This window comes from Lethenteron reissneri, unplaced genomic scaffold (genome assembly GCF_015708825.2).
Source record: "Lethenteron reissneri isolate LAM-NWPU_2019-01 unplaced genomic scaffold, ASM1570882v1 scaffold_1889, whole genome shotgun sequence".
NCBI lineage: Eukaryota > Metazoa > Chordata > Hyperoartia > Petromyzontiformes > Petromyzontidae > Lethenteron > Lethenteron reissneri.
In genome coordinates, this window is record NW_026891651.1 from 1 (window position 1) to 13,381 (window position 13,381).

At 54.0% G+C, this 13,381-nt stretch overlaps 1 protein-coding gene across 1 annotated transcript; it reads right to left on the reverse strand.

Annotated features, from left to right (window-relative positions):
• Positions 1–5,818: 5,818 nt before the first annotated feature.
• Positions 5,819–13,375, reverse strand: LOC133339548 (protein no-on-transient A-like; the record flags this gene model as incomplete). Its single annotated transcript, XM_061547653.1, has 4 exons — positions 13,170–13,375; positions 9,435–9,568; positions 7,084–7,541; positions 5,819–5,966 (listed from the first exon to the last, which is right to left on the reverse strand). Coding segments are annotated over exons 2-4 (728 nt in total), but the record flags the coding sequence as incomplete, so codon positions are not given.
• Between the last annotated feature and the right edge of the window lie 6 nt (positions 13,376–13,381).

The following is a 13,381-nucleotide window of genomic DNA, read 5'->3' on the forward strand; positions in this document are numbered from 1 at the left end:
GAGTGGTTGAGTGAGTGGCTGGGTGAGTGAGTGGCTGGGTGAGTGAGTGGCTGGGTGAGTGAGTGGCTTGGTGAGTGAGTGGCTGGGTGAGTGAGTGGCTGGGTGAGTGAGTGGCTGGGTGAGTGAGTGGCTTGGTGAGTGAGTGAGTGGTGAGTGAGTGGTTGAGTGAGTGGCTGGGTGAGTGAGTGGCTGGTTGAGTGAGTGGCTGGGTGAGTGAGTGGCTGGGTGAGTGAGTGGCTGGGTGAGTGAGTGGCTGGGTGAGTGAGTGGCTTGGTGAGTGAGTGAGTGGTGAGTGAGTGGTTGAGTGAGTGGCTGGGAGTGAGTGGCTGGGTAGGAGTGGCTGGGTGAGTGAGTGGCTTGGTGAGTGAGTGAGTGGTGAGTGAGTGGTTGAGTGAGTGGCTGGGTGAGTGAGTGGCTGCGTGAGTGAGTGGCTGGGTGAGTGAGTGGCTGCGTGAGTGAGTGGCTGGGTGAGTGAGTGGCTGGGTGAGTGAGTGGCTGGGTGAGTGAGTGGCTGGGTGAGTGAGTGGCTTGGTGAGTGAGTGAGTGGTGAGTGAGTGGTTGAGTGAGTGGCTGGGTGAGTGAGTGGCTGGGTGAGTGAGTGGCTGGGTGAGTGAGTGGCTTGGGAGTGAGTGAGGGTGAGTGGTGGTGAGTGAGTGGCTGGGTGAGTGGGTGAGTGAGTGGCTGGGTGAGTGAGTGGCTGGGTGAGTGAGTGGCTGGGTGAGTGAGTGGCTGGGTGAGTGAGTGGCTGGGTGAGTGAGTGGCTGGGTGAGTGAGTGGCTGGGTGAGTGAGTGGCTTGGTGAGTGAGTGAGTGGTGAGTGAGTGGTTGAGTGAGTGGCTGGGTGAGTGAGTGGCTGGGTGAGTGAGTGGCTGGGTGAGTGAGTGGCTGGGTGAGTGAGTGGCTTGGTGAGTGAGTGAGTGGTGAGTGAGTGGTTGAGTGAGTGGCTGGGTGAGTGAGTGGCTGGGTGAGTGAGTGGCTGGGTGAGTGAGTGGCTTGGTGAGTGAGTGAGTGGTGAGTGAGTGGTTGAGTGGGGTGGCTGGTGAGTGGCTGCGTGAGTGAGTGGCTGGGTGAGTGAGTGGCTGCGTGAGTGAGTGGCTGGGTGAGTGAGTGGCTGGGTGAGTGAGTGGCTGGGTGAGTGAGTGGCTGGGTGAGTGAGTGGCTTGGTGAGTGAGTGGTGAGTGAGTGGTTGAGTGAGTGGCTGGGTGAGGAGTGGCTGGGTGAGTGAGTGGCTGGGTGAGTGAGTGGCTGGTGAGTGAGTGAGTGGTGAGTGAGTGGTTGAGTGAGTGGCTGGGTGAGTGAGTGGCTGGGTGAGTGAGTGGCTGGGTGAGTGAGTGGCTGGGTGAGTAAGTGGCTGGGTGAGTGAGTGGCTGGGTGAGTGAGTGGCTGGGTGAGTGAGTGGCTGGGTGAGTGAGTGGCTGGGTGAGTGAGTGGCTGGGTGAGTGAGTGGCTGGGTGAGTGAGTGGCTGCGTGAGTGAGTGGCTGGGTGAGTGAGTGGCTGGGTGAGTGAGTGGCTGGGTGAGTGAGTGGCTGGGTGAGTGAGTGGCTGGGTGAGTGAGTGGCTGGGTGAGTGAGTGGCTGGGTGAGTGAGTGGCTGGGTGAGTGAGTGGCTGGGGAGTGAGTGCTGGGTGAGTGAGTGGCTGGGTGGGTGAGTGGCTGGGTGAGTGAGTGGCTGGGTGAGTGATGGCTGGGTGAGTGAGTGGCTGGGTGAGTGAGTGGCTGGGTGAGTGAGTGGCTGGGTGAGTGAGTGGCTGGGTGAGTGAGTGGCTGGGTGAGTGAGTGGCTGGGTGAGTGAGTGGCTGAGTGAGCGAGTGAGTGGGTGAGCGAGTGGTGAGTGAGTGAGCGAGTGAGTGGGTGAGCGAGTGGTGAGTGAGTGAGTGAGCGAGTGGGTGAGCGAGTGAGTGGGTGAGTGAGTGAGTAAACCGGTGTTTGAGTGAGCGAGTGGGTGAGCGAGTGGTGAATGAGTGAGTGGTGAGTGAGTGGTGAGTGAGTGAGTGAGCGAGTGGGTGAGTGAGTGAGTGGGTGGGTGAGTGAGTGAGCGAGTGGTGAGTGGTGAGTTGGTGAGCGAGTGGTGAGTGAGTGAGTGAGCGAGCGAGTGGGTGAGTGAGTGACTAGGTGAGTGAGCTGGTGAGTGAGTGACTAGGTGAGTGAGTGAGTGGCTGGGTGAGTGAGTGAGTGGGTGAGTGAGTGACTAGGTGAGTGAGCTGGTGAGTGAGTGGCTGGGTGAGTGAGTGGGTGAGTGAGTGAGTGACTAGGTGAGTGACTAGGTGAGTGACTAGGTGAGTGACTAGGTGAGTGAGTCACCTCTCCCGGCGAGAGTGCTCTCGTGCCTGAGTGAGTGACTAGGTGAGTGACTAGGTGAGTGACTAGGTGAGTGACCAGGTGAGTGAGTGACTAGGTGAGTAAGTGAGTGACACCTCTCTCTGCGCGAGCGCTCTCGTGCCTGGAGGCATCTCCTCTCCCTGCGTGAGTGAGTGACTAGGTGAGTGAGTGACTAAGTGAGTGACTAGGTGAGTGAGTGACTAGGTGAGTGAGTGGGTGAGTGAGTGACTAGGTGAGTGAGTGGGGTGAGTGAGTGACTAGGTGAGTGAGTGGGTGGCTAGGTGAGTGAGTGAGTGACTAAGTGAGTGAGTCACCTCTCCCTGCGCGAGCGCTCTCGTGCCTGGAGGCATCTCCTCTCCCTGCGTGAGTGAGTGACTAGGTGAGTGAGTGAGTGACTAAGTGAGTGACTAGTGAGTGAGTGACTAGGTGAGTGAGTGGGTGAGTGAGTGACTAGGTGAGTGAGTGGGTGAGTGAGTGACTAGGTGAGTGAGTGGGTGAGTGAGTGACTAGGTGAGTGAGTGGGTGGCTAGGTGAGTGAGTGAGTGACTAAGTGAGTGAGTGAGTCACCTCTCCCTGCGCGAGCGCTCTCGTGCCTGGAGGCATCTCCTCTCCCTGCGTGAGTGAGTGACTAGGTGAGTGAGTGAGTGACTAAGTGAGTGACTAGGTGAGTGAGTGACTAGGTGAGTGAGTGGGTGAGTGAGTGACTAGGTGAGTGAGTGGGTGAGTGAGTGACTAGGTGAGTGAGTGGGTGAGTGAGTGACTAGGTGAGTGAGTGGGTGGCTAGGTGAGTGAGTGAGTGACTAAGTGAGTGAGTGAGTCACCTCTCCCTGCGCGAGCGCTCTCGTGCCTGGAGGCATCTCCTCTCCCTGCGTGAGTGAGTGACTAGGTGAGTGAGTGACTAAGTGAGTGACTAGGTGAGTGAGTGACTAGGTGAGTGAGTGGGTGAGTGAGTGAGTGACTAGGTGAGTGAGTGGGTGAGTGAGTGACTAGGTGAGTGAGTGGGTGAGTGAGTGAGTGAGTGACTAGGTGAGTGAGTGAGTGACTAAGTGAGTGAGTGAGTCACCTCTCCCGGCGCGAGCGCTCTCGTGCCTGGAGGCATCTCCTCTCCCTGCGTGAGTGAGTGAGTGACTAGGTGAGTGAGTGAGTGACTAAGTGAGTGACTAGGTGAGTGAGTGACTAGGTGAGTGAGTGGGTGAGTGAGTGACTAGGTGAGTGAGTGGGTGAGTGAGTGACTAGATGAGTGAGTGGGTGAGTGAGTGACTAGGTGAGTGAGTGGGTGGCTAGGTGAGTGAGTGACTAGGTGAGTGAGTGAGTCACCTCTCCCTGCGTGAGCGCTCTCGTGCCTGGGTGAGCGAGCTGGTGAGTGACTAGGTGAGTGAGGGACTAGGTGAGTGAGTGAGTGACTAGGTGAGTGAGTGAGTGACTAGGTGAGTGAGTCACCTCTCCCTGCGCGAGCGCTCTCGTGCCTGGGTGAGCGAGCTGGTGAGTGACTAGGTGAGTGAGTGACTAGGTGAGTGAGTGACTAGGTGAGTGAGTGAGTCACCTCTCCCTGCGCGAGCGCTCTCGTGCCTGGGTGAGCGAGCTGGTGAGTGACTAGGTGAGTGAGTGAGTGACTAGGTGAGTGAGTGAGTCACCTCTCCCGGCGTGAGTGAGTGACTAGGTGAGTGAGTGAGTGAGTGGTGAGTGAGTGAGTGGCTAGGTGAGTGACTAGGTGAGTGAGTGAGTCACCTCTCCCGGCGCGAGCGCTCTCGTGCCTGAGTGAGTGACTAGGTGAGTGAGTGAGTGACTAGGTGAGTGAGTCACCTCTCCCTGCGTGAGCGCTCTCGTGCCTGGGTGAGTGAGTGGTGAGTGAGTGAGTGACTAGGTGAGTGACTAGGTGAGTCACCTCTCTTTGCGTGAGCGCTCTCGTGCCTGGGTGAGCGAGCTGGTGAGTGACTAGGTGAGTGAGTGAGTGGGTGAGTGAGTGGCTAGGTGAGTGACTAGGTGAGCGAGCTGGTGCGTGAGTGACTAGGTGAGTGACTAGGTGAGTGAGTGAGTGACTAAGTGAGTGAGTGAGTCACCTCTCCCTGCGTGAGCGCTCTCGTGCCTGGGTGAGCGAGCTGGTGAGTGACTAGGTGAGTGAGTGGGTGAGTGAGTGGCTAGGTGAGTGACTAGGTGAGCGAGCTGGTGCGTGAGTGACTAGGTGAGTGACTAGGTGAGCGAGTGAGTGACTAGGTGAGTGACTAGGTGTTCCTCACCTCTCCCTGCGTGAGCGCTCTCGTGCCTGGGTGAGCGAGCTGGTGAGTGACTAGGTGAGTGAGTGAGTGAGTGGGTGAGTGAGTGGCTAGGTGAGTGACTAGGTGAGCGAGCTGGTGAGTGAGTGACTAGGTGAGTGACTAGGTGAGCGAGTGAGTGACTAGGTGAGTGACTAGGTGAGTCACCTCTCCCTGCGTGAGCGCTCTCGTGCCTGGGTGAGCGAGCTGGTGAGTGACTAGGTGAGTGAGTGAGTGGCTAGTGGGGTGAGTGAGTGGCTAGGTGAGTGACTAGGTGAGCGAGCTGGTGCGTGAGTGACTAGGTGAGTGACTAGGTGAGTGAGTGAGTGACTATGTGAGTGACTAGGTGAGTCACCTCTCTCTGCGTGAGCGCTCTCGTGCCTGGGTGAGCGAGCTGGTGAGTGACTAGGTGAGTGAGTGAGTGGGTGAGTGAGTGGCTAGGTGAGTGACTAGGTGAGCGAGCTGGTGCGTGAGTGACTAGGTGAGTGACTAGGTGAGTGAGTGAGTGACTAGGTGAGTGAGTGGGTGAGTGAGTGGCTAGGTGAGTGACTAGGTGAGCGAGCTGGTGCGTGAGTGACTAGGTGAGTGACTAGGTGAGCGAGTGAGTGACTAGGTGAGTGACTAGGTGAGTCACCTCTCTCTGCGTGAGCGCTCTCGTGCCTGGGTGAGCGAGCTGGTGAGTGACTAGGTGAGTGAGTGAGTGGGTGAGTGAGTGGCTAGGTGAGTGACTAGGTGAGCGAGCTGGTGCGTGAGTGACTAGGTGAGTGACTAGGTGAGTGAGTGAGTGACTAGGTGTTCCTCACCTCTCCCTGCGTGAGCGCTCTCGTGCCTGGGTGAGCGAGCTGGTGAGTGACTAGGTGAGTGAGTGAGTGGGTGAGTGAGTGGCTAGGTGAGTGACTAGGTGAGCGAGCTGGTGAGTGAGTGACTAGGTGAGTGACTAGGTGAGTGAGTGACTAGGTGAGTGACTAGGTGAGTCACCTCTCCCGGCGCGAGCGCTCTCGTGCCTGAGTGAGTGACTAGGTGAGCGAGTGACTAGGTGGGTGAGTGGTGAGTGAGTGGGTGAGTGAGTCACCTCTCCCGGCGCGAGCGCTCTCGTGCCTGAGTGAGTGACTAGGTGAGCGAGTGACTAGGTGGGTGAGTGGTGAGTGAGTGGGTGAGTGAGTCACCTCTCCCTGCGTGAGCGCTCTCGTGCCTGGGTGAGTGAGTGGTGAGTGAGTGAGTGACTAGGTGAGTGACTAGGTGAGTCACCTCTCTCTGCGTGAGCGCTCTCGTGCCTGGAGTCTCCTCCTCTCCCGCTCCGCCTCCCGTCGCCCCAAGCCGCCGATCCTCTCGTCGTCACGGCGACGCTCGTCACCACCACTGCCACCACCGCCGCCACCACCACCTTTACCACGGCCTGTCCACAACCACCACCACAACCATCACAACCACCACAACCACCACCACCACAGCCACAACCGCCACAACCACCGTCACAACCACCACAACCACCACCACAACCACCACCGTCACAACCACCACAACCACCACCACATCCACCACCGTCACAACCACCACCGTCACAACCACCACCGCCACCACCACTACCACGGCCGTCACAACCACCACTGTCACAACCATCACAACCACCACCGCCACCACCACAGCCACAACCACCACAACCACCACCGTCGTAACCACCACCGTCACAGCCACCACCACAACCATCACCACCACCACCACCCACACCACCACCACCACCACGGCCTAACCACAACCACAGTCACAACAAGCGTCAAAGCCACAACCACCACCACCACAACCAGTGGCTATGATGATGACAACGATGACAACGATGACAATGACGGTAACGATGATGATGACGATAACGATGGTGATGACAATGATGACGATGACGATGATGAAGATGATGATGACGTTAATGATGATGATGACGATGATGGTCATGATGACGATGATGAAGATGATGATGACGTTAATGATGATGATGACGATGATGGTGATGACGTTAATGATGATGACGATGATGGTGATGATGATGACGATGATGGTGATGATGATGACGATGATGACGTTAATGATGATGACGATGATGGTGATGATGATGACGATGATGGTGATGATGATGACGATGATGACGTTAATGATGATGACGATGATGGTGATGATGACAACGATGATGACGTTAATGATGATGACGATGATGGTGATGATGACGATGATGATGACGATGATGACGACGTTAATGATGATGACGATGATGATGACGATGATGATGATGACGACGTTAATGATGATGACGATGATGATGATGATGATGACGACGTTAATGATGATGACGATGATGATGACGATGATGACGACGATGACGATGATGATGACGATGATGATGACGATGATGATGATGATGACGACGTTAATGATGATGACGACGATGACGATGATGACGATGATGTTGAAGATGACGACGTTAATGATGATGACGACGATGACGATGACCACGAACCCCTCACCGCTAGCACCACCACCACCACCTCCGTTGTTGTTGACCGCCACCACCGCCGCCACCGTCACCGCGGCCGCCGTCACCGCCACCGCCGAGGTCACCGAGGTCGCCGAGGTCACCGAGGTCACAGAGGTCACCGCGTGAGGCGAACGGCTTCGGTGTCTCCGCAGCTGTTTGTGCGAACGCGAGTCTCCGCTACCCGCACTGCTACGGTTGTTGCTGCTGTTGTGGTGGTGGCTACCACCACCACCGCCGCCACCACCGCCACCACCGCTGCGGTGGTGGCGGTGGCGGTCGTGGCGGCCGTGGTGGTGTGAGCGGGAGGAGGATGTTGTTGACGATGGTGCCGAGTGGTGGTGTTGTTGTTGATGTTGTTGATGTTGTTGTTGTTGTTGTTGTTTACGGGACGAGGAGGGAGCTTGCAGTTGAGGTGGGTGGATTGACAGAGTGTCGTCCTCCTCCATCCTGCAGATGCCACCACCAACAACAACAACAACAACAACAACAACCACAACAACCACCACCACAACAAGCACAACCACAATAATCACAAGCACAATCACCACAACAATCACCACCACAATAACCACAACAATCACAACAACCACCACCACAACAAGCACAACCACAATAATCACAAGCACAATCACCACAGCAATCACCACCACAATAACCACAACAATCACAACAACCACCACCACAACAAGCACAACCACAATAATCACAAGCACAATAACCACAACAATCACCACCACAATAACCACAACAATCACAACAACCACCACCACAACAAGCACAACCACAATAATCACAAGCACAATAACCACAACAATCACCACCACAATAACCACAACAACCACCACCACCACCACAAGCACAACCACAATAATCACAAGCACAACCACAATCACAACAATCACCACTACAATAACCACAACAACCACCACCACAACAACCACCACCACCACCACAATCACAACAAGCACAATCACAACAACCACGATAACTACAACAATAACACAACTACCACCACCACGATTACCACAACAACAAACACAACCACAATAACCACAACAACCACCACCACCACCACAACAAGCACAACCACAATCACAAGCACAACCACAATCACAACAAGCACAATCACAATAACCACAACAATCATAACAACCACAATAACCACAACAACCACCACCACCACCACAGAACCACCACCACAAGCACAACAAGCACAACCACAATAACCACAATTACAACCACGATTACCACAACAATAACACAACAACTACCACCACCAAACAATCACTACACAACCTCCACCACGATTATCACCAACACCGCTATCACCACAACACAACAACCCCGATTACCACAACAATAACCACAACAACAACCACCACCACCACTGCACAACCGCCACCACCTTTCACCACGATCAGTAACACCACAACCACGATCACCACAACAGTAACACGACATTAATTCTAGATTTGAAACTTTCGTGACTGCAAGGATCCATATTCTTAGGTTTTTTCGGTAAAGTCACCAGGCAGGTAAAACATTAAAAGTTAAATGAATAAAAGTGAAACAAAATATAAAATAAAAATCACGACATTTTTCTTTTATTAATTGAAATGTTTTACCGACGCGACTTTACCGAAAAAACCTAAGAATAGTAACACAACTACTACCACCATCGCCACCACCACAATCACAAGCACAACCACAATAACCACAACAATCATAACAACTACAATAACCACAACAATCACCACCACCACAACAACCACCACCACAATCACAACAAGCACAACCACAATAACCACAACAATCATAACAACCACAATAACCACAACAATCACCACCACCACAACAACCACCACCACAATCACAACAAGCACAACCACAATAACCACAACAATCATAACAACCACAATAACCACAACAATCACCACCACCACAACAACCACCACCACAATCACAACAAGCACAACCACAATAACCACAACAATCACTACCACCACAACCACCACTACCTCCACCGCAATTACCACCACAACAACCACAATTACAACCACGATTACCACAACAATAAGTCAACAACCACCACCACCAACACCACCAGCCACAACCGCCACCACCACCACCACGATCAGTAACACCACAACCACAATTACCACAACAATAACACAACAACCACCAACACCGCCACCACCACCACAACACAACAGCCACTATCACTGCTTCATGAATGCGGGTTGTTGTTGTTGATTGTTGTTGTTGATTGTTGTTGTTGTTGTTGATTGTTGTTGTTGTTGTTGATTGTTGTTGTTGTTGTTGAAGTAGAAGACCAGTTACCTGTCCTCCAGGCTGTCCTCGCGCTGGAAGGGCGAGTGGGAGCCGATGGTCGCGTCCGGACGGTCACTCCTCTCCCTCAACTCACCCTCTTCCAGGGGGTCCGCTCCCCGTGACATCTCCATGTCCACCACGATCTACACACAGAGAGAGAGTTAGAGAGACAGATACAGAGAGACACACAGAGAGACAGAGAGATACACAGATAGATACACACAGAGAGAGACACAGAGAGATACACAGAGAGATACACAGAGAGAGAGTTAGAGAGACAGATACAGAGAGACACACAGAGAGACAGAGAGATACACAGAGAGAGACACAGAGAGAGACACAGAGAGATACACAGAGAGATACACAGAGAGAGAGTTAGAGAGACAGATACAGAGAGACACACAGAGAGACAGAGAGATACACAGATAGATACACACAGAGAGAGACACAGAGAGAGACACAGAGAGATACACAGAGAGATACACAGAGAGAGAGTTAGAGAGACAGATACAGAGAGACACACAGAGAGACAGAGAGATACACAGATAGATACACACAGAGAGATACACAGAGAGAGACACAGAGAGATACACAGAGAGATACACAGAGAGAGACACAGAGAGATACACGCACAGAGACATACACAGAGAGAGAGTTAGAGAGACAGATACAGAGAGACACACAGAGAGACAGAGAGATACACAGATAGATACACACAGAGAGAGACACAGAGAGAGACACAGAGAGATACACAGAGAGATACACAGAGAGAGACACAGAGAGATACACAGAGAGATACACAGAGAGAGAGTTAGAGAGAGAGATACAGAGAGACACACAGAGAGACAGAGAGATACACAGAGAGATACACACAGAGAGAGACACAGAGAGATACACAGAGAGATACACAGAGAGAGAGTTAGAGAGAGAGATACAGAGAGACACACAGAGAGACAGAGAGATACACAGAGAGATACACACAGAGAGAGACACAGAGAGATACACAGAGAGATACACAGAGAGAGAGTTAGAGAGAGAGATACAGAGAGACACACAGAGAGACAGAGAGATACACAGAGAGATACACACAGAGAGAGACACAGAGAGATACACAGAGAGATACACAGAGAGAGAGTTAGAGAGAGAGATACAGAGAGACACACAGAGAGACAGAGAGATACACAGAGAGATACACACAGAGAGAGACACAGAGAGACACAGATAGAGAGTTAGAGAGAGAGATACAGAGATACACAGAGAGATACACAGCGATAGATACAGAGAGATACACAGAGAGATACACAGAGAGATACACAGAGATACAGAGAGATACACAGAGACAGATACAGACAGAGAGAGAGATATACAGAGAGAGATACACAGAGATACACACAGAGATACAGAGAGAGACACAGAGATACACACAGAGAGACACAGAGAGATACACAGAGAGAGATACACACAGTGATAGATACACAGAGATACACAGAAACAGATACACACAGAGATACAGAGAGATACACAGAGATACAGAGAGAGATACACACAGTGATAGATACACAGAGATACACAGAAACAGATACACACAGAGATACAGAGAGAGATACACACAGTGATAGATACACAGAGATACACAGAGACAGATACACAGTGAGAGATACACACAGAGATACACAGAGAGAGATACACAGAGAAAGAGATACACACAGAGATACATACAGAGAGAGATACACACACAGAGACAGCTACACACATTTGACTCACTCTATCCCGAGGGGCAACTTTAGGTCATAGAAGGCATCTGACTCATCGGCTTTGCCCGCATCCTTCCGCGGATGTTCGTCTTCGGTGGGGGCATAAGTAACCACGACCACCACTCCTCGCCTCCGGTTGATGGGAAGGCGAGCCCAAAGTAGCCTGGGGCTTACAGCTTCCCACACCTCACCACCACGCTCCCACGCCCCCTTCATTCTTTTGTTCAGAAGAAGAGCCACACCCTGTTGTTTGGCAGTCTCCTGCCCCGAGTAGAGGACTGTCCACCCCTCATGGTGGCAGGAGCCAGAGCCGGTCCACCGGACCTCCTGAATGCCGCAGAAATCCAGGCGGTATCGATCCAGCTCCCGACAGAGGAGTGGCAGCTTCTCCTCCGCAGTGAGCGTTCGAACAATTCCACGTGGCCACACGCAGTGGATTTTGTTGTGGCAGGAGCCGGTCCAACGGACCTCCTGACTGCCGCAGAGATCCAGGCGGTACCGGTCCAGCTCCCGACAGAGGAATGGCAGCCTCTCCTCCGCAGTGAGCATTCGAACAATTCCACGTAGCCACCCACGGCAGCTTTTTGTCGTGGCAGGAGCCGGAGCCGGTCCACTGGACCTCCTGACTGCCGCAGAGATCCGGGCGGTACCGGTCCAGCTCCTGACAGAGGAGTGGCAGCCTCTCCTCCGCAGTGAGCGTTCAAAGATTCCACGTGGCCACACGAAGTGGCTTTTTGCCGTGGCAGGAGCCGGTCCAACGGACCTCCTGACTGCCGCAGAGATCCAGGCGGTACCGGTCCAGCTCCCGACAGAGGAATGGCAGCCTCTCCTCCGCAGTGAGCATTCGAACAATTCCACGTAGCCACCCACGGCAGCTTTTTGTCGTGGCAGGAGCCGGAGCCGGTCCACCGGACCTCCTGACTGCCGCAGAGATCCGGGCGGTACCGGTCCAGCTCCTGACAGAGTGGCAGCCTCTCCTCTGCAGGGAGCGTTCAAAGATTCCACGTGGCCACACGAAGTGGCTTTTTGCCGTGGCAGGAGCCGGTCCATCGGACCTCCCGAATGCCACAGAGATCCAGGCGGTACCGGTCCAGCTCCTGACAGAGGAGTGGCAGCCTCTCCTCCGCAGTGAGCATTCGAACAATTCCACGTAGCCACCCACGGCAGCTTTTTGTCGTGGCAGGAGCCGGAGCCGGTCCACCGGACCTCCTGACTGCCGCAGAGATCCAGGCGGTACCGGTCCAGCTCCTGACAGAGGAGTGGCAGCCTCTCCTCTGCAGTGAGCGTTGCAACATTCCACGTGGCCATCCGCAATGGCTTTTTGTTGTGGCAGGAGCCGGTCCATCGGACCTCCTGACTGCCGCAGAGATCCGGACGGTACTGGTCCAGCTCCTGACAGAGGAGTGGCAGCCTCTCCTCCGCAGCTCTCTCTCCCAATGTGTCTGTGTCTCTCTCTTCTCACCGTGTCTCTCTCTCACCGTGTCTCTCTCTCTCACCGTGTCTCTCTCTCCCCGTGTGTCTCTTTCTCTCACTGTGTCTCTTTCTCTCCGTGTCTCTCTCTCTCTCTCTCACCGTGTCTCTCCCTCTCTCTCCCCGTGTGTCTCTCTCTTCCAGTGTGTCTCTCTCCCCGTGTGTCTCTCTCTCTCTCTCCCCGTGTGTCTCTTTCTCTCCGTGTCTCTCTCTCTCTCTCACCGTGTCTCTCCCTCTCTCTCCCCGTGTGTCTCTCTCTCCCCGTGTCTCTCTCTCACCGTGTCTCTCTTTCTCTCACCATGTCTCTTTCTCACCGTGTCTCTCTCTCTCTCTCACCGTGTCTCTCCCTCTCTCCCCGTGTGTCTCTCTCTCTCCGTGTCTCTCTCCCCGTGTGTCTCTCTCTCCCCGTGTGTCTCTTTCTCTCACCGTGTCTCTTTCTCTCCGTGTCTCTCTCTCTCTCTCACAGTCTCTCTCTCTCTCCCCATGTGTCTCTCCCTCTCCCCGCGTGTGCGTCACTCACATGCGTAGCTGCAGCTGTTGCTTCTGTGCTGTCTCCGCTGTGATGCTGTCTCCCTCCGCGTGTCGTCTCCGTGTCTCCGCGCGATGTCTCTCTCCCCGTGTCTCCGCGCGATGTCTCTCTCACCGGCTCTCTCACCGGCTCTCTCACCGTCTCTCTCACCGTCTCTCTCACCGGCTCTCTCACCGACTCTCTCACCCCCGTATCTCCCCTCC